At 40.8% G+C, this 24754-nt stretch overlaps 1 protein-coding gene across 2 annotated transcripts in view; it reads left to right on the top strand.

The window, feature by feature from the left end:
- The first annotated feature begins 2078 nt into the window (after positions 1 to 2078).
- Positions 2079 to 24754, top strand: part of mon2 (MON2 homolog, regulator of endosome-to-Golgi trafficking) — a 48610-nt gene continuing 25934 nt past the window's right edge. Inside the window, exons 1-18 of one of the 2 annotated variants that reach the window (XM_062389354.1) lie at positions 2079 to 2570; positions 11121 to 11184; positions 13210 to 13337; positions 16114 to 16245; positions 16454 to 16583; positions 17334 to 17431; positions 17825 to 17950; positions 18214 to 18408; positions 18828 to 18952; positions 19456 to 19595; positions 20011 to 20164; positions 20795 to 20985; positions 21701 to 21782; positions 22016 to 22197; positions 23077 to 23189; positions 23346 to 23450; positions 24281 to 24361; positions 24469 to 24542. In XM_062389354.1, coding sequence (XP_062245338.1) covers positions 2463 to 2570; positions 11121 to 11184; positions 13210 to 13337; positions 16114 to 16245; positions 16454 to 16583; positions 17334 to 17431; positions 17825 to 17950; positions 18214 to 18408; positions 18828 to 18952; positions 19456 to 19595; positions 20011 to 20164; positions 20795 to 20985; positions 21701 to 21782; positions 22016 to 22197; positions 23077 to 23189; positions 23346 to 23450; positions 24281 to 24361; positions 24469 to 24542 — 2228 coding nt within the window. In that variant the 5' untranslated portion in view covers positions 2079 to 2462. The remainder of the gene's footprint in view (positions 2571 to 11120; positions 11185 to 13209; positions 13338 to 16113; positions 16246 to 16453; positions 16584 to 17333; positions 17432 to 17824; positions 17951 to 18213; positions 18409 to 18827; positions 18953 to 19455; positions 19596 to 20010; positions 20165 to 20794; positions 20986 to 21700; positions 21783 to 22015; positions 22198 to 23076; positions 23190 to 23345; positions 23451 to 24280; positions 24362 to 24468; positions 24543 to 24754) is intronic. The other variant, XM_062389355.1, reaches the window with a different exon arrangement.

Here is a 24754-nt window from a genome sequence, read left to right as displayed (position 1 = left end):
TGCTGCCGCGCTCCGGCTTCTCACCTCTCCTCCTGGAGGCATTGAGGCAGACTGACTGATCTCATCCCCACACGCTGTTTAATATGCCAGTCTTGCGGCGTCCCTGCTATCACTCCTTATACAGCAGACATTTGCAATGATTCACAGATCAGTCGATCAACAGGAAGTCTGCAAATAATCAAATAATTTTTTCGGTCCAGTCTTGAGGAAAATACCAAATATCTGCAGGTTTCAGCTTCTTTTGTGTTTGGATTTGATGCTTTTCTTTGTCGTGTATGAAAATAAACTGTTGTTCAGACAAAACAAGACATTTGAAGATGTTATCTTGACCTCTGGGTCTTTTTTCTCACTATTTCACTGTAAAGTTATTATTATTTTCTTACATTTCCTAGACAAGATGATACAGGAAATGGACAGCTTCATTAGCAGCATCACTGGTGTCCTGTATCTGGATTCAGATCATCTAATGGATCCAACATACTTTTTATTACAATTATATTATACAAGTTCTATTTAATTGTTGTTATAATAAGTGTTACTTTTTCATGCACCAACAGAAACTGCTAAGTTTGTGTAACTTTTTAAGTCTGTGTAAGTAAACAATTTAATGCTGATTGAATTTGAATATAAAAGTAATCCTTTATATGAAATGAATTGGTTATATATGATGCAATCTGTTTGACCATAAATGTAGTTCTGCTTTTATACTGTTAATCCTGTAGAAATCACATGTTTGTCAGTCCAGGTCCCATGACAACTACCATGTAACAGGTTGTCACGTTGAAATAGTTCAAAGCCAATTTACTCTTCAAAGCTTCAAAGAGAGAAAAGAGAGGATCTGCAGAAACAGATGAGTAAGTCGGAGGATACATCGTTCATCTGGCAGGAGCTCAACTCAAGAGAGAAAACAAGCAGGAGGAAGAAATATGTCACCTGATCCAGCTGCTCATTGAGAATCAAGAAAGTTCCATAAGCTCATTGTGATTTGAATCTTATGGTTTGTTTGAGGATTAGACTTTGACAAAGAAAAAGAGTGAAACTCACATTGTCTCTGTCTTTTCAGGAAGTCGCCTTGAAGAATGGAAAAAAGACATTGAAGAAGGAAAAGAAGAAGCAGGAGAAGAAGGAGAAACAGGCAAGACAGAAGATGGAGAAGATGGAGAGGAAAGAAAAGAAGAAGATAGAGAAGGAAAAGAAAGAGAGAGAAAAGAAGGAGAACCAGGAAAGGAAGAAGATGGAGAAGATGGAGAGGAAAGAATTGAAGAAGATAGAAAAAGAAAAGAAAGAGAGAGAAGGAACGATGAGGGGGTTGTTGTATAGTTTTCTCTTCCAAGTTTCAGTTCATTCTAATCTCCCCTCCCGCTGACATGTCAATCATCACATCCCTCTTCATTTACTCTTCACATTGCTCTTCAAAGCTGTAAAGCTGAGTGGAACCAAAGATGTCGCTGTTGAGTTCTAGAATTCAGGGGGGTTTGTTCCCCTCCACTCCAGACTGACTTTTCGGACAAAATAAATTATTGAATAAATAACAAAGACTTTTCATTGAGGTGAAAGTTGACTCATTTATTACAGAAGATGGCTGTTAAATCTAAATGATGAAAATCCAACATTTATATGTATAAAAGACTCAATACCTGTATATTATTTATACATATATTTATTATTTGAACTGAGAAACACTCGTTCTTCACAGCTGCACTTTCCCTAGATTTAATTCTATTATCTTAAGAGAAACTGATGGATCATATATTTACTGAACTCAGATATATATTTACTTTGTTTTCCTGCTCGTGGATCCGCATCAAAATACACATTTCAATTCACAGTAATTGGATCATTTGTGTAAAGGTGGACTGTTTTAAACAGCTTTACTTCCTGTCTGGTATTTTCAGGGTTTGTTAAAATAAGTTGCGCAGAATTTCACATCAGTCTCATCCGACATTTGGCATGAGTGGCTGTATTGGCGGCCGTATGCAGTTCGTCCGGCAGGGATCGCTGTAGCCACGAATCTGAATCCTCGGTCTCTGTTTACGGAAGTCCTCGTGACGTGTCACTGTGGACCGGAGCATTGTGGGAAGGGAAGTGGCGCTGACGGCATCTGATGACAGGCTGCTCAACCTGCCAGAGACCCTCGATCAGCCAGCGCTCTTATAAAACACACATCCGACGGGACGATGCTGTTTCACGGAGCCGGTGTGAGCGCGCCGTGACGGGGGCGAACATGTGCCGCTGTCAGCACCGCTAAGCCGCGGACGGGCGCCCTAAGCAGAGAAGTGGGACACGGTGTCAGTGGACCACGGCGCTGCTCGTTGTCTCGCTCCAGGGAGAAAATAATATAACGTAGCTACGGATTATAATTCCCCCGCCGTGCATGGGCGGTGGGGGGGCGACTACTGTCCTGCAATCACTCGTCGTGTGAAGTTTCTCGAGATCCAGGGTCGAAGGCGCCGCCGACAAAGATGTCGGTCAGCAGCCCCGAGGCGGTGAAGAAGCTGCTGGAGAACATGCAGACGGACCTGCGCTCCCTGTCCATGGAGTGCAAGAAGAAATTCCCCCCCGTCAAAGAGGTTAGCCCCCGACTAGCTAGCTGCACCGAGCCGCCACCTCGGTGCTGCAGCGCTGGTGTCGTTTGTGAATTAGACACGTAGTCGTGTGCATGTTCCACAGTGGTTGGTGTGAAGCGGCTCTCCTGTCACCGCTAGGCCTCTGGATGTGGACACCGAGCTGCCCTCACACTGTGTGGGGGATATTCATAGTTACATCCACCAGGAGTTCCAGTAAATCCACATACCGGTGTTTTAATAACCTGTATCACACGGTTTGGTCACTGCTGTTAGACCGGAGCCTCCATAGAGAGCAGGGAAACTTAGGACCACCACTGTTTCATTAACATTTGAACTGCGATCCTTATTCAGTGTGAGGTGCAGTTGCTTAAAGGTAATAGCCCCCCAAAAATTACCCAATGGGAAAAAAAAGACCACACCTACTACTTAATATTCTTTTTCAGAGACACAATACTTATTTAGGTAAACCAAACCTACAATGCAGACTTGTATTTTCATTTGAAATAGCGTATTGTGGGTTACTATTACTATTGATATAGTTGAAAGTGGCAATTTTCAATTTACATTATTTTCAGTGAAATGTATTGGCATGACTTTTACCTGTGTTGCCAAAGCACAACGGCAGTATTGAACTCAATCACAGGATCATATTCAAATTGCCAGCCTGTCTGTCAGTAGACAACCGCAGCATGCAGCTTTATTTCCCAAATGCAATTATCTACTGCAAGAGACTGTGTGGTGGAGTCACATTATTGCTGAGCCCTGCAAATTTAGAAATGATACACCCCATCATGATCTTTGATTAAGTTAGATATACACATACTGTTTGTGTTCATGTACACAAGGTCTGTTGTTCATTCTGATTTCTTAGTATTCTGGTAACGTCACTTGATATGTTGCTGTTATCTGCCACTTCTTTCGTTACCTCCGACATATGTTTATTTTATTTGAGTGTCTGCAGAACTCAGAGATTAATACCCCAGCTAAGACCAAAACAATCATCATGGTTGGAATCGATACCTTTACTGAGAACTCTTCTCATTCTCTTCTCTTCTTGTCACTTGTTAGAAGCAGCCCTTTATTTCTTCATACTAATTCTGTGGCAGTGTAGCATTGATTTGCTAAGACAAATTCCAATTAAGTTATTGTAGGAAACCTTCTTGTTTCTAATTTCTGTTATTAAAAAAACAATGCTTAGCCTAAGGTTGTTTGTCAAGGATCTCATGTTTTGCACGTTGTGGGTGTATTGACAGAACCAAAAGCCACGTCTGACTGCTGTTTTTGTTTAATCTATTCGTTCGTCATAGTGACCTACTGTTTGCGCGAGCTCAGTGGCTTCCTTGTTTAGCAGTATTGGTTACATTTTGTCTGACATCATGGCTTGGGGGGCACAGAGTGTTGGGGAGGGGGATGGATGCAAGGTCTTTTATAGAATATATGTTTTGTTAAGAGTGTCACGCAGAAGAGAGTAAACCCAGCTTTTATGACACCACTGTGCCTCAACCAACAACTTATAATGTGCTCAGCTCTCAGCGGCTTCCACAGGGCTGGGTCAGAGTTGATTCCCATGTGGAATTTTTTCATTACCCCAGAATTAAAATACTAAAAGAGTAATAGATGTATGTATAAATATGAGGTTGGTGACATAGGATATTTGGCACAACCTCCTTTCACTTCTTGTTGCTTAGTGGAGTTACAGCGCTGCGTTTCCGAATCAGAAGGCTGCTTTTCTCTCATTTTCTTGACACTATAATGCACACAGGGTATAGCTTGTGTTTGCCAAAGTGATGAAGTTCAACCGACACCATCTCAGCTGGAGCCTCTTTACCCTAATTCCCTGTAATTCCCCATGTATAGCCTGCACTCTGTTAGCTTTCCTATATGTAACAGAGGTCACACAGGTCTTAAAATGAAATGTTGTTCTGTATTTGGGGCATTTGCCGTTATGGAAATATGCATCAACTGCCAGCTTGGTTTGTTTTCTCTCAGGTCTCCACCTTGGATAAAGATAATATTAAAGAAGAGTGAAATATCTCAGCGAAGGCTCCCTAGTGCCTTTGTGTTCCTCTCACTGCAAATTGATTCAATCCCTTGACTTGAGAGCTATATGCTTTGAAATGAGGTGTCGCACGGAACCGTAAAAAACACACAGCTGGTCTTGCGTCAAAAGGATGCTTGCTGGCCCTGGCGTGGAGCCCTTAAGAAACATATTCTTTAAATATCGATTTATCATCACCTAGGTTTCCTGGTCCGTACAAGCATCTCTCCCTCAGGGCTCACAGGAGGGCAGCGATCCACCTTGATGTCACCCACAACCTGAGCTCACCAGCGCTGTGGTTGATAGTGTTGTGTGATTGGAACGTCCTTTTTCCAATTTAGGCTTCCATGATAATATATGCTTGGCTGTTACCCCAACAAAACAAACTGAGGATCACCAGGTGTTGCTTGAATTAAAGTTATTTGTACGGCTGTTACAGCAAAACCGTGTGGTCCTCATATACTTCAGTGCTGAGATGTGATTTATTTAATTAATCAAATATTTAATTTAAGTGTCTTAAATTTCTAGATTTAAATAAATAATTTTTGGTAAAACTTGTCTGATCCTTAACTATCATATATATATATATATATATATATATATATATATATATTACTATGATATTAATACCAAAGCATTGTATCCCTGTTGCAAAAGAAGCCCAAGGAAGCCTCGTCCTCATTTCCCAGTCCAATGTTTTCTCTGCGGTAAGAGGGGCCAAGAATGTCTCATCAATTTTTTTTCTTTTTCTTTTATCATAACTCCACACTCAGAACCTCCTTTTCATTGAGCAGCAGTCAGTGAAACCATCGGGGCTTTCACATTTGGTTGTACTCTGATGGCTTTTGCATAGTTGGAAAAAAAAAAACACCTATCAGACATCCCTCCGCTCTCTCTGTGGATGAGTCGGGTGCTGTCAACTGGATGCGTCTCACAGTGAAATGTGACTGCATGCTTGTCAGAGGAAAACCTGCAGAATAAATGAAAGCACCACGGGGAACCTTTGTATGGCTCACTTAGCTCAACACATTTGCTAGACAGGTCATGACGGCTGTACAGAGACAAAATAACATGCAACACCAGGGCAAGGATTTGGTGAACTGACACCTCTGCTCTGAAGCTCTGAGACTGAATAAGCTTTTTCCATTATATGCAACGTCAGTTCCAAAGAACCGCTGAGTTTAGAGACTCTTGCAATGTCCTGAGGAAGTCAATCTGTGATGGGCTTCCCTAATGTTGATTTGCGAAGAAATGAGCTGCCACTCAGACGTGGGTCAGTTCAGCTTTGAGCATCTCCACAAAAAATGTCTTTAGCACTTATCTATCTTATCTTTCTATGGCCTTTATCTAAACAAAGTTACAAAATACAGGGGAATACAACAACAGAGAAAAAATAAGGAAGATTTCATGAAAGAGTAATTTGACTCAGGAGTGAAAGCCAGTTGTATCCATTCCCATTACAGAGAGAAGTCAGATGTTAGGCGGTGTTTTAGACCAGTGGAAAAGGGGCTTTAGTTACCAGCCCTGACTAAGGTACTAGTAGCATGTGCTGGTTGAAGATTTTCAAATCAAATTTGTTAAGTATTTAGCAAAATGGTTTGCATTTGTGGAATTATAGTAATATTGGCATGGGAAATACTTAAATAATTATTTTACTGTATGAAATAAGATCTCCAAAATCATAAAACTGCCTGTTTGAACAAAATTAACAATCGCTCTAGAACTGTAAGATGCTTTGACAATTTTCTATACGTACACCCGATTCTATGAACACATATTAGCTGGTACTGAACACATTTTCAAGCCCTGGTGAGTTCATCCTTAAAGACTTAAAGCCAAGTAAAAGAACAACCTTGTTAACATTCAACTATAACAACCATTGAGGCCTTGACAGCATGACAGTTTCTAAACGTCACTGGTTAACTGGCTGTTTAATGCTAAGGTCGTCATCCAAACTTGGTTAAAAATACAACTTTTAATGTTACTATCTAATGGAGTTATTACTTTAGCAACCCATCCACCCTACAATATAGAGGAAAAAAAAAACTTTTGACGCAGGCTTTAGCTTTTCAGAAGGACTGATTAGAGCTATCCATCATCAGATATACTATAAACTGGATATGTCTGTTATTCATGCTCTATCTTACAGGGACATCAGTAGGGAGAGTGTTTCCCACCACATAGTGGTGACTTCACACTGCAGACAGGTTTCAGAGAAAAGTGAGGTCTATAATTTTTTCAACGTAAGCATAAACAGTACTTTCTATGAGGAAGTAGATGGAATATTTTTTATCATGCAAAAAGAGAGACTTCACTGCCTTTAGTTGTCATTGAACTTCATCAGCCAGTAGGCCAAGATGGGTTTTCACTGTGGAGAGATGTTGTGCACAAATTTTAATGTGTCATATGCAGAGATTTATTGTCACTGGTTGATTGCTCCACTCGAGGCTTAAATAAGAGGGAACTCAAACAATCAGGTTCTAATTTGAAGCATTTATTGGTTTCCTGGTTCTCTTATTGGACTGACGCACAGTTTCTGCAGAACAAACAGAAGGAGATGTGCAGTTCACATCCTCAGCCAATCAAAGAGGACTCAATCCCATTAAATCACCTTCATATATGAGAACATACTTGGGGCCAACCTCCTCAATGCCAATTTATTCTGCTGTTTTCATAAAGAGATGGCCACTTAAGTACAAAGGAGGCTCTTGTCACAAGTATGTTAAGGGGACTTGAAACCCTATTTAGAACTTGATTATAAATAGTTTTATTTATAACACTGTGATTGAAAAAAAACCTGCTCATCTGTCCTGCTGCCCTTGGGACAGAGGCTGCAGATTGTCTGGTTGACTGGATTGACATCTCAAAACCACCCAGCAGTAATTTCTTCAAACCTAATGTTTAGTCTGATGAGCAGAACCAAAACATATTGATTTAACAATGATGAAAACGAACAAAAATTTAATTAAAATTTTCACTGGATTAAAAATCTATTTAAATAATCCATTTATGCATCCCTAAACTCATCAAACAGCAGCTATAAGCTAAATAGCATATATAAAAAATTAATATGACCAGTGAGAGAGAAAACATTTCCCAGGCGTTTATAAGTATTGTGTTAGTTGTTAAGTTGTAAAAAAACTCGCGTCTCTCCCAGACTCTACAAAGCTGACACTTTTTAGTCATTCATCATAGCTGCAGTATATTAATGTCTCAATCTCTGGTTATATTAATAGCAGCCTCCACAGGGTGGCCGTTATCTGGGACTAAAAAGCTGTCTGTGTTCGCCTCATTGCCCTGTAATGAACTTGGCCTCTGTGAGGAACAATGGAGCAGAGGGAGCCTGGCATTTTTTTCAAGATTAACTTTTTAAGGAGCTGTATGGTAATAGGCCAGTTCTCAGTTTGTATTTGACATAGGCTGCTTGTGAACCAGCGATTCAAAGGTTTTGAATTGTTGACTTTTAAACGGCCTTGACCTTGAGGCTGTTCAAATTACCTGTTCAAATTACTCAGTGGTCATTAAGAAAAAAGGGTTTGTAACTCTAAATGATGCAGTATTTATGTAGCCACAGACTTTATATGACAATAAGGTGGAAACACAGTTATCGCACATTCATGCTTGAATTGCAGTCAGACCACATAGTGGCTGCCTGAATAAACACATCAAGGTTATATTTGCTCATTGACTGCGTGCTTTGCTGCTCGGTTGAGCAAACTGATGTAAGGTACTTTATATACCTAATGTGACTAGATGCTGAAATATGCATGTTTTTTTTTGCATATGAAGTTATATCTACAGTAGTGATGATGAATGTTGTTAAATCCCCGGGGGGTTTTGTGTTTTCATTGCTGCTTTTTAATTTTTCTTTGCAGGACTATGCAAAATCCAATTGTATTTAAACTTAGTGGAAGGGTGAGGTACAGGTCAAGGAAAGGACCACTAACTTCTGGAATCAGGCACATTTAGAAGACTGATATAGCGACTTTTTAACAAAAACAAAACCCCACTAATAATTGGCTCCTGCAATGTGGCCACAATTAAGTCAAGTGACTCTGCAATAAACACATATCATTATCGGCTCATGTTCCAATTGGCAGCCTGGAAAACATAACACCCAGGTGAAGGCGATCATTTCTTCTTTATTATTTGGGCGACATTATGACGCATATTGAACTTTTGGGCGTTGGCATGTAAATAGCCATGGACATTGGTTAATTATGTGTTAAGATCTTGGAAATGACGTGCAATGTGATTTCTCTCGTTCTATGCAACACACGTGAACAAGACAGACAGTTTGCAACGCGTTGTTTCTGCCGTGCTTGTGACGCTGGTCATGAATCAACCAAAACCAGAGAGGTAATTTAGGTTGGTTGAATTAGAAGAAACTGTTAGGCCTTGGTGGAGGTATGTGCTCTACTGAGTGCCATCCTTATGGCAATCACAAAAACATACTGAATACTTCATATTTACTTAAAGGGATTGTTCACAGAAAACTGAAAATGCATTCACCAATATGTCGCTGAATGAGTGAAGTGTTAGAGTCCACAAAACAGTATTTGAGTTCCAGGGCTAAACAGTATTGCAGCCACATCCAATACAATTGAAGTAACTTGCAACCACATAACAAAAAATAAACAGAAAATCAAACTATAAGATGGTTAGTGCATAGTGGTAAATAGATAAAGGTGGTGTAATATCCTTTCACACTGCCTTTGTCCACTTCCAGATATTCAATATTATGCTCTTCTAGTCTGCAGAGTTCTTTGTCTCAGGGTAACACGTTGCCTCTTTTAGATGAAACTTGACAGTTTCTTATACTTGTATATAGGGCTGGGCGATAAACCGATTTTATCGATTAACTCGAGTGTGTAGCTCACGTCGACTTGTTTAAATGAAAATCGGTTTTCTCTTCAACATCCGCGAACGCCCTCTCAGCTCCCGTAGTTCGGAATGAGCTCACCCCTCCCCCCGCACAGAGCGCGCATTTACCAAAGTGATACGCGAACATGGCAGCGAGTAGGGAAGAATATGTTCCTAAGAAAGGCACGGTGTCATCCGTCATTTGGAATTGGTTCGCGTTCGAAAGGTCAGATTTAGAGCAGACAACACCCCGCTGCAAAGTCGGTTTGAAGTCTGTTGCTAGCAAAGGCAGCAGTACGACAAATTTACTGCAGCACCTCAGGCAAAAACATCCCGGCGAATGGGAGAAATGTTGCGCGCAGCGGAATGAGAGAGACCGCGGCACCACAAGCACCACACGCACAGCTAGTAAAATACAGACAACCCTCACACAAACCCTTGCCCACTGCATCCCATATGAGAAGAATTCGCCCCGCTGGAAAGCCATTACTGATGCGATTGCTATGTATATAGCAAAGGATATGGTGCCGATGTATACGGTGGAAAAGCCAGGCTTCATTAATATGCAAAAAGTTTTGGACCCCAAATATGTGCTACCAAGCCGAAAATATTTCTCCGACGTTGCCTTGCCCCAACTATACAATAGCACGAGAGAACGGATTGCAAAGGAGTTGGAAGAGGTGTCCTTTTATTCTGCCACCACAGATTTATGGTCAAGTCGGATGATGCAACCATACATGAGTCTTACTGTGCACTTTATCAGAACAACCTCTTATTGTTATTAATATTTCATGTTTACAGAAATATTTTATTTGATATTTTATGTATTTTACATTTTATGTTATGTTACATGTTACACTGTTTACAAGGGCAGGGCCTGCCATAATGCCAGCTTGGCTAGTTGTTTGTGATTGCACTTAAACCCCAAGGGGGGAAATCAAAATAATAAAAGGAAATATATTATTTTGGAACAACTAATTATTTGTCCTCTGCATATGATTTTTGGGGGGGGGGGGGGGGGGGGGTGTAAATCGATTTAAATCGGAAATCGGATTTTTTGGGAGAAAATCGGGGATTTTTTTTTTAGGCCATATCGCCCAGCCCTACTTGTATAGCAAGGGGGAAGAAGAGTCAGAAGAGTAATCTGTTTGGGGAGGAAAGAGCGAGAGTGGTTGAATCAGTTGAGATGGAGTCGTGGTGGGGATTAAAACTGCGGAGAGAAGAAGAGGTTCCTGAGATATGACAGGCTTGTGGTAGAAAGATAAGCGCTTCTATTTTGACTGGTAAATGCTGAAAATCTCTTTCTTTCACACACACTGATTCACATTTAGTCTGTGTCCATGTCATCCCCTCCTCCTACCCGTTCTCTTTCTCTCTTGACCATCCTCCTTTCCCCCTTTTTTTAATTCTTAGCATCTTGCCCCTGCCAGACACCTCGCTAGGGAAATCACTTTTCTTCTGCTGCTTCCCCTTCAAGTTGAAGCCCCTTCTTTGTAGATTCAACTGCCCCACTCTGTCCTTTCTCTTTCTCCCCTGTTGCCATGTATTACCACAAGTGGTGTCTAACATAGTGGTGCTTCACCATCAGCACCACCTAATACGCATACTATTCATGAGTTTACCTAAATGTCTCCTCTTTCCCTCTCTTGCAGGCTGCAGAATCTGGCATTGTGAAGATAAAGACCATTGCAGCCAGGAATACAGGCATACTGGCAGGTGAGTGAGAAGGAGAGAAGGGTGGTGGTAGGGCTGGGCGATAAAACCATTAACTATTGCAATATTACTTGCCCTTTATAGAAGTTTAAGACATGGTCGATACAACGTCGATAGAACTCATTCCATCCGTGATTTGACACACAACACGAACAGCCAATGATAATGACAATAGCGCCGTGCCGAACCAATCATGTGTCTAGAATAGAGTTGAATAATTCTAACCACAGCTGCTTCAGGATCAGACGGACACACATTAAAGGTCCGCTTGTCGTGTGTCTGATGTTTACTTTGTTTTTAATAGATTCGCTCTAGAGTTTAAGAGACGCATGTATCAACCTGCTACACAACACGAGAACCGACGAGAGTCATGAACCAACACACAATCTCCTGCAGAAAGAAGAGAAGTTCTTCCCGCAGATTATGACTCAACGCTTTGTTTTAACTTCATTGTTGCAGAAGAAGCGACGCCTCGTTTATCCAGGAACATAAATATTAACTCAACAGGTTATTTTTATGAAGATCAGTTTACATGTGAGTGATTAGAAAACATCAGAGGAGCAGAGTCCCTTGTTAATGCACATCAGTGCAGTGCCGCTCATTTGATATATATCGTGATATATATCGATATTGACTGATATTTCAAAAGTTATCGTGATAAAACATTGTTCCAAATCGCCCAGACCTAGGTGGTGGCTAACTTGATCATGTCAATGAGATGTTTATTGATACTGTTCATGGTATTTTAGTTGGTTAATTAATACACACTTTGCAATATGAATGAAAATATACAAACAAACGATATTATGAATGTGTTTTTATGTGTTTCTTTACTTTGTTACTTAATGAAGTCAGTCTGTGGTGAGTCATGCACATCTTACAGTAAGAACGTCATATTGGTTACTCACGCATTGAACTATAAGATAACAAAGAGCTGCATATTCATGCATATTAGTGTTCAGGCCTCAGCTTTGTTTGTTAGTTGCCCTGATTGAGGCTATAGAGCAGTTTCAAGTCGACTGGTCTCTCATCACTTGAATAGGAAAAAGTGTCCGTTCTGCCTTGATAAACAAATTCCTGCTTTTTGTAACATTTGCAGAGTTGACACAAATCCAACATTTTCTGAATTCCACTGACGACTGTCCAGCTCCAGCTGCCCCCACAGTAGCTGCACTGTTATTCACTGCAGCAGTTGTTGTCTATGTTTGCTTGTTGTTAGAAAAAAGATTCCGAAAGTTGTTGTGCACATCTGAATCATTGAAGAGACTGAATCCTGTTCACTGTGTTCTGTTTTGACGGACCACATGTACAAAAAGTACACTTTCATTTAATAGTCTTTACATTAACTAATGTCAACTAATAATAATAATAATGTTATTGATTTAAATATAGTACAAATAATACATCTCATATCTTAGAGTAAAAGTAATGGGATGATCTTTTTTGCAAAATGTATCAATCGATCAAATATTATTTGTATAGCCCAGATTCACAAATCACAATTTGTCTAATAGGGCTTAACAAGGGGCGACAACCTCTGTTCTTAACCCTCAACAAGAGTAGGAAAAACTACAACAATAAAAATTTAAAGGGGAAAAACGTAGAAACCTCAACGAGAGCCAAATGTTAGGATCCCTCTCTCAGGAATGACAGAGGTGCAATATATGCCACTTGTAACTGAGAACATCAGCAATATAACAGTATTTGCAACACTGATTAGAAGAAACAGTTAGTAGGATTGAAAGAGTTGCAAATGGATTGATTAGTATGTGAGTAGGCGTATTGTATGTCAAGCAGTCTTTTTTTTTATGAATCAAAAGGTTTCAGGAAAAAAAAAGGATTCTTTGAACGCCGTGCAACATTTTGTTTTTATTTCACATTCATTGTAAGGCATTTTATTTTAGCAAAGCAAATGACAGCTTATATACTAAATACTGAAATGAAATGTGGTTTTATTCCCAAAATAGATCTGTATACACATATCCAGAAAATGCTTTGTGACATTTATCCTTATCTGTGTCCCTGCAGCTCTGAAGGAGAACAGCTCAGAGGTGGTGCAGCCTTTCCTGATGGGCTGTGGCACCAAAGAGCAAAAGATCACCCAGCTGTGTCTGGCTGCCATCCAGAGACTCATGTCCCATGAAGTGGTATCTGAGGTGAGGACAGTGAGCTGGCTCGGTATTTTAAATTAACTCTGATGTATAAATGCAGCACCCTGAGGCCTATGTTCATAGTTTACTTATGTACATGCAAAACATTATGATCTGCTGAATGGAATATGGTATTAGAAAAAAATTACACAGAGAGTTGTAATTGGAAATATAAAACACTTTGAGGCCTTTCTTGATTCATGGTTGTAAAACACTGTAAATACTTTCATAGCAACAAAATATGTTGCTCTATAGCTTGAGTCAGAATGTGTATATATGTCTGACCCTGTGATTATCATCTTCTGAGAGCCAAGTCTATACCTTTGTCCTTTGGGAAATGATTTTCCTGTGTAGTCCAGAAGGAAATGCATTTCTGGTTGAGTTGCTGAATGTAATCAGTGCATCTCTCCTCAGAGCACTTCCTCTCATCTCCAACACCCTTACATGCTTGACTAGTACTTACTTGTACGTATGTCATTTTGCATAAAGTCATCTACCAATAAGTTGTGTGATATGCTAAATTTGAGTAATTTGAGAATTTAATTTCTTAAGAACATGAATGCAGAGAAAACATCTTCAGACAATGCTGGATGATAAACTGCAATAAAAATAAATGTTCACATCAGTCAAATGGATTTTACATAACTATTTATTATAAGTTGAAAGACTGATTCTTGCCCCTGAGTGAAGGTTGTGGTTTTAAACAGGAAAACCCTTTCTTAATGGTAAATTATCAGATTATTTTGTCTTGTTATACACACGCACGCACCAACGCATGAAATGATAAAATCCACTAATCATTGAGAATAGATCTTTGTTTTTTCCAGCTATATTAGCTTTATCTAAATCAAATAATGGCATTATTTGTATCTTATGGATAGTCACACTTAGTACCGGGCCACTGTTTTTCAATCAGTTATCAATTGAACTGACTCCTGCATACCAATTCTTGAACTATCAAATATGTACATATTGACATTGACCTCAATGTTCCTAAAGAATCATTCTGTGCACATCTGCTTGCAAATTGCCGTTAACCTACCACCTTAGGCTGGCTCATTCAGATCAATACAGATCAGTGCAGCTCATCAATATAATGTATTGCTCACTGCAGGTGTGTCCATATTTTAGATTTTTTTCGTTGGGTCATCTATAGAGTTTGTGTGTTCTGTGAAACCATTGGCCTAGAAAATTGGACCTAGGATGCTCCAGTAGTTTAGCCCGAACCTAGCAGCTCGTGAGAATTACATGCAGCAAGGTGTCCATCTCAGGACATGTGTAACGGTTATAATTTCTCAAACATCCGTGTGGTTCTACATAATTTTCACTTGATAAGTAAAGAGGTCTTGAACCTTTCAAACAACTGGAGTCAGACCAGAGATCAGAGCTGTTTCAAAGTTGGTACCCTGGAGCTTCAGCACAAGCGCCTTGTTAATACACCATAAAAAGACTGTTATTAAAAGCTTTATTGAGCCATCCCAGGCTCTCCACATTCGGATGTCAGGGAATTTTTTTAATTAGGCTTACATACGTTTCAAAGCTCCTGCCTTTGGTGGGGGAGCCTAAGTGCTCACTCCCAGAATAAATACTCTCACAAGAGAAGTGTGACATGACGGGCTGTGCTGTGAAATTTTTTGAACCACCGTCTTTCTTCACTTCAGTCGATATCATGCACATTTGGGTAGCAGCTAATCATCATGACTAATTCATGCAGTGGACCATATCAGAAGCTCATTTAAAAAGAAAGGGCCCAATTTAAAATCTTCACATTTTTCTTTGTTTCAAAAGTTCAAAACCTTATAATAATTGATTAACAATCACACAGAAAAATATATGAAATGTAGTTAAAAAATATTTATATATGTTTATGCCACTTTAACAGCAACTCTGAAGGTTTAATAGCTACGTAAGGGCCTCACACTACTGTAGTATTGATCCTTGAGGTTTCACTGCAGAGAAACATCTCAGACGGAGAGAGATCTTGGTGGATAGTTGATGTCATTTTGTTTCCTTGGTTGATTCAATAAAATTCAGTAACGGAGTCAGTGATGAAGCAAATCATGCACAAATTGCATCTCAACGCCTGTAGGAATGTTTGGGAGTGGTAATGAAGCTTAAACTCTTTGAACAGGGACACATGCCTAACCCACATGCCTTGTACGTGTAGCTAAAAATAAAATCTCCGGATGGAAAACCATAAGTAATCAATTTGATAATCACGCAATTGTTTCCGTGATTAATCCATTATCAGTGTTCCATTCTCTCTAACGTTAGAATTTTCAGATTATTATTTTTTTTAACTGTAAATTTATTATCGTTTGGTTCATTAGTCTCCTTGATTTTTTTATTTATTAATGCTTAATGGGGGTTAACCCTGACACAAAAAATACATTTTAGTCTTCATTGAAATGAGATGTTGGTTGCAGTCCTAACATGGACACAAACCAAACTTGTATATATTACTCCTGTGTCTCCAGCCAGTCAGTCAACAAGACAGCTTGACCCAAGAAAGGAGACACCACGTCACTTAAAGTCAGCATCAAGTGACATAATATCAACTGGCAGCAAAAATTGGTGTGACCCCTGGAGCAGGCAGCACCAGCATCTCCCTCAAGTGTGTTTTTGTGCATGTCTGGGATTATAAACTGTGTGTGTGACCTGAGGTGGATTTCTCATTGCTTTTTGTCTATTAAAAGCCTGTGACTGTGATATTGCCCCCTGATGTTCAACTATAAATCTCCGTGAGTACTGTAATATAATTATTTTTTTGTGTGTGTAACAGGGAGCAGCGGGGAACATCATCAACATGTTGTGGCAGCTGATGGAAAATGGTTTGGAGGAGCTGAAACTTCTGCAGACGGTCCTCGTCCTGCTGACCACCAACACAGTTGTACATGATGAAGTACTTTCCAAGGTACCAGGCCAACAAACTCCTAAATCTCACAACTCTTTACATGCACCACTCCGTTGAATCTATTCCTTTGTACTGTACTGGTGGACTCGTGTATTTAATATGGAATGTGCAGCTTTGTAACACGGTGCCAAATTACAAGATCTATCAAACTGTCCCACTGTGTTCACACAATGCATTTTATGTTCCACTCCTGCTCTTGTCTATCCAGGCCATTGTGCTGTGCTTCCGTCTCCACTTCACCAAGGACCCCATCACCAACAACACAGCGGCCGCCACTGTCAGGCAGGTCGTCACTGTGGTGTTCGAAAGGATGGTGGCAGAGGACGAGCGTTTCAAAGGTTGGAGGCTGGAGCTAGTTTCGGATGAAATGGGGAGAGGATATAATCCTGGTATTAGCATCTGTCCTGAGAGATCCGATCCCAAGTGGACAACATTAGGTTCTTCAGTTCACACCTGAATGCATCCTGAACGTGTCTCCTGTGACCACTTGTGATCCCATCTCAATTTCCCGCTCAGAATAAATTAAACACTACGTCTTTACGCGAAGAACAAGAAATGTATTTAAATTTCAACCAATATGAGTACAGATGAGAGTGCGTGTGCTGGGTGGGGGGGTTCTCATATTTAGCCCAGGACAGATACGTGTTCACACAGTAAAAAGTCCAGACCATGTTCAAATGTGGTCTGAGTGATCAGATCTCAGACCATGTTCCTGAACTTGGCGTTAAAAACCCTTGTGATTGGGTCACTCGGGACATTATCAACCAGGTCTGAACCGTGTATATAGTGATGGAAGTTCAGTGAGTCAGTGCATACAAAATATTCAGAAATGGGAAGTTTGACTTCATCTTCATGGGACTTCAGACATCCTGATCTCATCTACATAGAGACTACTGAGTGTGTAAGGATTCACAAGTTTAAGTTCTATCTCCTATTTAATAGAATAAAAGGTGGCTGTTATTTCCTTCTATACACTGAAGTTTAATCTGTAGTCTGATCTGACTATGACTCTGTTAACAAAACTGCTTTACTTTTGTACTATCAATACATTTCTTAAATTCCTACAATGATTACCCCCTCCTCCTCAGGCATTGTGGAGCATCCTCCTCCAGTCCAGGGAAACACCAACAGACGGTCTGTTAGTACCCTGAGACCCAGTGCTAAAGATGCATACATGCTGTTCCAGGTAAGCCCACAAGGGGGCAACAGCCTTCAACACAGCATTACATTCTCCTTTCATTGGCCTCGGTGTAAAACCCTTATCTGAGCTGGCTTTGAAAACGTGGCTCATGAGCTCATCGTGAGTGGATTACAGAATCAGAGTAGCTCCCATTTCTGCTAAAAATATTCATCACTACCTTGTAATTTCTTGAATCTATGCTTTTAAATTGAATCTGCACAAAGTCAAAGGTCCGTTGTCCTCAAGTCCCTCATCATTCCTCACCCACACTATACTTTTGTGTGATGAGGATGTTCTGACAGCAGAACTCTGTTACTGCACTGTTTCAACCACTGTGATGAGTGTAGGACATAACAATCCATTCCATTGTTGTGAATGCTGCTCTGTGCCTCTGTGCAGGACTTGTGCCAGCTTGTCAACGCTGATGCCCCCTACTGGCTAGTAGGGATGACAGAGATGACACGGACATTTGGCCTGGAGCTGCTGGAGTCTGTTCTCAATGATTTCCCAGGGGTATTCTTACAGGTATGTACTGTGTACCATGTTTGTTGTGGTGTTATTAGATAAGGAATCTACCTATTGTACAAACTGCAAGAATAGATGTATAATAAAAATACAGACCTACTCATTATTTTTAATTAATCAGATATTTCTGATTATTATTTCTTGTATATTTTAAATATCTTAATGTCAGGGATTGTGTAGTGAAACCAATGTTTTGTAACCGTTGTGTTGTCTTTGAATCTCAAACTGATCTAAACGTCCCTCTCTCTCTGTTCCATATCCAGCACCAGGAGTTCAGTTTCCTGTTGAAGGAACGAGTGTGTCCACTTGTGATCAAGCTCTTCTCCCCCAACATCAAGTTCCGCCAGGGCAGCAGCAGTGCTGCCTCGCCGGCACCTGTGGAGAAACCGTACTTTCCCATCTGCATGAGGCTCCTGCGTGTAGTGTCAGTCCTCATCAAGCACTTCTACACCCTACTGGTGAGGAACCGATCTGCGTGATGGTCGACCGGCCAGAGCTGCTGCCTGATGGATGGTTTATGAGCAAGGGATTTTCCCCAGAACAGAGCTGATACACTTACTTGATTTGGTCTGATTAGCATTGGATTAGCGTAGCTGTACTTTTTGTCTTAGTTCTGCTCCATGTACCTCAATGGGCATTGTTGCATCTGATTAATTCAGCACTGCAGCGGTTTTTATTTAGTGATTTTTGTATCAAACCCTGAGTGAGAAATCTGTCTTTTTGCCCATGTCAAGAGGAGTGTCCAGTCAACACCTTCATCAAAGCCTGAAAGGAATAAGGGATGTTGCCAGAGGCAGTTTTCCAGTAACGGGACAGTCTTGCTATAGAACAGGCCACTACTCTGCCCCAGTCTGATCTGTATGTGTTTGTTTTGCAGGTGACTGAGTGTGAGATTTTTTTGTCTCTACTGGTGAAGTTTCTGGACGGTGAGAAGCCACAGTGGCTTAGAGCAGTGGCCGTAGAATCAGTCCACAGGCTGTGCGTGCAGCCACATTTATTACGGTGAGAAATATTAAGATCTAAAACACTCAATAACGAAAATACACCTTTTAGTCAATGAGCTACACAACTTGAGAATGTCACAAACACGTTCCACTATAATACAAATAACATAAATTATCTGTATGTTTGCAATCTCTACGTTCATTTTTAGCCATGCCATCACTTTGGTTCCAGGAATAAGAGTTTTATGGTCTTAGATTGCCATGAAATGTTTTGAAGACATTTTTTGTTCCATAAAATGAGGGGTTTATTTACATGTTCAAAAATTGATCAACGTTAGCACATTAGCATGCTAGCAGCTTATATATACACAGCCAAACCTAATGAAAGCTGAGCAAGGTCTAATAACGTAGGTCTGAGCCTGAACAAGTCCAACAAACTCTGAGATGGCTTTAAAATTGCACTCTTTACAGTATAGTTCTGAAGGGGAACTTCATAAACACCCAAATATCCAGTTTCTAACTGCGACTTTGTCAAATGTTCTGTGTTGTTTTCCTTTCCAGTTCATTCTGCCAGTCATATGACATGAAGCAGCACTCCACCAAGGTATTCAGAGACATCGTCAATGCCCTGGGCTCCTTCATCCAGTCCCTCTTCATTGTCCCAAATGCAGGCAACACTCCTGTCGTCAATGCACCTGCTGGTCAGTTCACTGATGTTCACCTCCTGAATATTCTGTATCAGATGATCATGAAGGTCTGTAGATTTCAAAGAAACGTGTTCAGATGCACCTGAAATTCAGATCTTGATAATAAAATACAACACTCAATACATATACCAATTGAAAAGGAAAATAATTTAATATGAAATGCACATTTTTGTACAGGTACAATAATTCTGGTTTCAGACAACAACTCCTGACATCTTTCTACTGCAGAGTTTTTACTAGGGGCTGCCAGGACCATCGGGAACAATGTCAGGAAACTCAGACATTTGCGTCCTGACATACAGACCCCTCCGGATAATAATATCCGGAGAAAGTCATGAAGATGTTGTGGATATTTTGTGTTCTATGTTTTTATAATGGTTTGACTCATTTCATCTTACTTTATGTTAAGGAGCCTCTGGTTCAGGGGCCCAGGGCACCGCACAGGGCGGCACAGGGACAGGAGGAGTCGGCGGCAACCTGACAACCCAGGCTGCATTTGAATACCGTGGTACCTGGATCCCCCTCATGACTGTTAGTGTCCAGGGAAGTGCCAAGGCCACTTAGTAAGTCATGATTCCACACATACTTAACAATTCACCTCTCTGCCCGTCCTCATTCATTGTCTTTCATGTGTAATTTAAGACTTTAGAAAGAGAGAACAAATTAATATGTTAAGTTGAAGGAAACACCACCTCTGTGGTTCTAATGGGTATATGGAGTTTGCAGTTTAGTAACTAAGTTAGTTTCACCCTGGAAGCAGTGATTCAGCAGAACAAAATGTTTTTCAAACCACAGATGTTCAAGGTCTTTAACCTGCTGTAAGAGTGAAAACACTGCTGTAATTAGTCTTTGCTATTTCACAGGAAAGCGAGGTCTAAAATTCTGAGAGTTACGTTTGCCAGAGGCCTTCCCGTAACAAAGGGAGGTGTTCTCTAAATTGTCTTGTCCAACAGTATCTGGCATACTCGAGTAATTACTGTAGGCGACGGTGGTGTTTAAATGTAGTAACTGGTGTAACCCATCAACACACAGGACAGGATATTTATGGCTAAGCAAAAATACAGTTTTTCTTTTAAAAAAAAAGTCATACTAAAGTCTTAACAATTAATTCATTAAATTCTGTTGAGTCTAGCCCATATACCCACTTCACCATTATATCTTTTGTCCTGTCCCTCTTTTATTTCCTCCACCAGTCTAGAGATGCTGGATAAGGTGGAGCCTCCGTCCATCCCTGAGGGCTACGCCATGTCTGTGGCCTTCAGTGCCCTGCTGGACCTGGTCAGAGGCATTACTTCCATGATAGAGAGAGAACTGGCTGTGGAGGAGGGGGTGGCCGCTGAATTCAGGGAGGCTAACCCTGACCAGAAGTGGCAGCCACAACCTGGTGAGAAAGAGCAAGAGGCCCAGAGTCAGGCGGCAGACGAGCAAGCTCTCGTAATGCAGTGTAATGTTCAGAGGAGGGTATATACTAAATTTAATTAAGAGTTACATTAGCGTGGTGTGTTAAAGATATTAACTGTATGAATCAATAAGAGATACAGCATCTCTCTCAAAAGCAAGATCTTAAGTAGAAATTACAATCGGTTGTATTTTTACTTAACTGCATAATTACCAAACCTTTTAAGATTTGGGGTGAGAACCAAAGACTATAAAAAAAAAAAAGGGACACAGACACTATTTTCTTGAATGACCAGCAGAGGGCGACTCCACTGTTATCAAAAACGAAAATGAGTATTAAAAATCTAAGAGAAATGTTATCTTATTCTCACTTGATTTATAGCATCAGTTAACATTTTCATTTGGAGCTTATGGCCTCAATCCCAAGTTTGATTGATTGATTATTTATTTAAGCTTCGGAGGCTCAACCCCCTCCTGCAAATATGGTTACTACTGCTTCCAGAAAAACAAGATGGCACCGGACAAAATTCCAAACTCACAACCTCTAAATTGGTTCACAAACCAATGGGGAAACTGCACATAGATTGCCACTTGTTGAAAAAACTATCATGACCCCTGGGGGCCATGATAGTGCCTCTGTGACTTTACCTTTAAAAAAAAAAAAAAAAAGATATATCATTAATTTTGTGTTTGTGTGTCAGGAGCCCACTTGGTGTGGGAGGAGATGGTCAGTGCCTGTTGGTGTGGTCTACTGGCTGCTCTCTCTCTGCTGCTGGACGCAAGGTAAATCTGCCTGTTGCCTTCTGATAGATGTGTTCTCTGTAGTCAGCAGTCATGTGACTTGTTCACATCAGGGTTTCAAGTCGGGGCAAATTTCCCCCAAAACATAGATAATTACAGATAATGATATCTTCCTTTAATGATGATTGAAATCATACATCCCGAAAAATATTACAGCTGTAATATGAGTATCAGACCACACTGTCTTCCATCCTCCTTTTCCTCTTGTCCCTCAGCACTGACGAGACAGCAACTGAGAACATCCTGAAGGCGGAGCTGACCATGGCCTCGCTGTGTGGTCGTCTGGGACTGGTGACGCCACGAGATGCCTTCATCACAGCCATCTGCAAGGCCTCACTGCCGCCGCACTATGCTCTGACTCATCTAAGCTGCAATGCCGCCAACCTCTCCAGTAAAGGTACCGTTCTGGATAGATAACCAAAGATTTACAAAGTACCTCATTGCCCCTACACACACGGAAAAAAACAGATATATCCCAGATGAGCCGAGTCGAGGGGAACTGGCTTCTAGTTTTTGTTTTAATGGCAAAGTCTGTGGCGAAGAGAGTCCTTCTCTCCAACAGTACCTGAAGTGCCTCAGCCGCCTCATACACTTAAACAAATGCCCTATATATATACACAGACTCCACTTGTCTCTCTCTTTCTCTCTTCTTTTCTGGGAAACATTAAAAACTATTCAGGCCTAAGTGTTGTATTTCTGCATCATGACAGAACAAAACATAATGCTAATACACCCACCCTTTCCCGTTCCCTCTCTCAGCCCTGAGAATGGCCTCTGGTCATGTATATTCATGTTCAATTAATGAGCACCTCTCGTCTCCCATATGGTTCGACGTGCATTCTGTTAAACTGAGCTTAGCATGTAAACTGCTGGCACCCTGCCCGTCCCTATAGCCCTGCTGTTATTGCATTAATCCATAACTTTTCACTTTGGCTCCTAATTAGGAACACCAAGGAGAATGTGTCTGGGGAATGTAGACACACACTTGCAATCTCACACACACGCACTCGCGCACACACACACACACACACACACACAGCTGCTCTCAAATTAACCACTTAGACCTTCACTATTTGCATATTAGCTTGTAGAGATAAAGTCTGCAAATTGGGTCTCAACTTGTGATGGATGTTTGCCTTGGCATTAATTAAGGAAGCTTTTCTTGCATGTCGTAAGCTTGTTACAAAACCAGTTTGTGTGTAGTTCTGGCTCTCATAGAAAGACTTGACTCCTGTGTGTGTGTGTGTGTGTGTGTGTGTGTGTGTATTCCATGCAGCCTACTCCATCCAGGGCCAGACTGTGCAGATTATCAGCCCCTCCAGTGAATCTCATCAGCAGGTGGTGGCTGTGGGGCAGCCGCTCAACGCCCAACCCCAGGGCACGGTGATGGTAAGGACACACATGCACACACAGTTATAAACACACTGTGGTTACAATTGACATTTACTACTGGTCTTCTATTTCACCTTGGTGTGGAGAAGTACCTAACTTCCAGGTGGCTTGTGCACTAAAATATAGCCTAACTGTTTGTATCTGTGTTTGCAGCTGACGGCAAAGAACATCCAGTGTATGCGAACCCTGTTGAACCTCGCACACTGCCACGGGGCGGTGCTCGGCACGTCCTGGCAGTTGGTACTGGCTACACTGCAGGTACTACAGTCAACACATACATGAATGCACACATCTTTATCTAACTAGAGAAGACAGATTAGACACTCCATTGTCTCTCTCAGATATGTGCACTCCCTGCGGTAATTTGGGAAAATGTAAGACATGAACAATTGTACGTACAATTGGGTCTGTACTTTGTCCGGAGTTTGCCTTTCACACATGAACAGCACAGCAGGAGATTCTAGCTCAGACCCGTTAACAACAACAGCAAAATCTTCTGTTGAGAGTTCAGGCAATGGGTGCAGCAGGAGTTAGGATTTAACGTCTAAATTCCACCGCAGAGATTATAAACTCACATCTTTATCAGTGTCTTCTCCGTGTTTGGCCCCTTTTTTTAATCCTGAGATATTTTTTTTCTTTTCCTTTTTTGTGTCCGTAATGTGCTAGAATTGTCAACAGCGTGCACACTCGCTCATGAATCCCTCAGATTATATCCTTCTGTATTTTCAGATGGGCTCATTCAGAGTTATTAGTAAGGTTCTGGCAGTAGAAACTCTGGAGGAACTGACTTTTGTGCGTCTCACATACATCCCCTCATGAGACCATCCACAGTTTAGTGCCTGTCTGAAAGTAGTTTCAGTATAAACAAGATGTCAAAACATCTTACTTGACCTGTTCTGAAGCTTTTATTTAGTTTGTACTTTTATATGAAATAGACAAGAGGAGGTTTAGACTTCTATTTATATTGCTCCTGATTTAATTAGCCTTATCCACCAGTATTTCAGTGTACTTTTTTTTATTTATTATTATGTTGATGTAGTTATCTTCATGTAGTTTCCTTGATGTAGCTTCTCACTTTTCTCACCCAGCATTTGGTCTGGATCCTGGGACTGAAGCCGGGGGTGGGCGGTGCCCTGAAGCCCGGCCGAGCTGTGGAGGGACCCAGCACAGTGAGTGTTTTTTAGAAACCTAACATGCATTACACTGTGAGTTTCTCATCTCATTGTTGCCGATGAGCTAATTGTTGAGTTTGTGTTTGTTTCTTTTACCTCAACAGGTGCTGACCACAGCAGTGATGACAGACCTGCCCGTCATCTCCAACATCCTGTCCAGACTTTTTGAGAGCTCCCAGTAAGGACCAGTGCTTTATCTGTGAAAACAAACAAAAAGTCTAATCATTAATCTAAATAGAAATATTGACTGTGCTGTGATTCATATCTGGTGAATACAAATATTTGTAAGTCTCTTTTCAAAGCAGTTTAATGAATGAACAAACATTAATTTTAATATTTTTTAAAGATTTGTTCATTTATTTAAGAAAGTATTGGAGTAAACTAAAGAAT

This window comes from Platichthys flesus, chromosome 6, assembly GCF_949316205.1.
Source record: "Platichthys flesus chromosome 6, fPlaFle2.1, whole genome shotgun sequence".
NCBI lineage: Eukaryota > Metazoa > Chordata > Actinopteri > Pleuronectiformes > Pleuronectidae > Platichthys > Platichthys flesus.
Note: the sequence above shows the minus strand (reverse complement) of the source record. Positions and strands in the feature narration are given on the sequence as shown.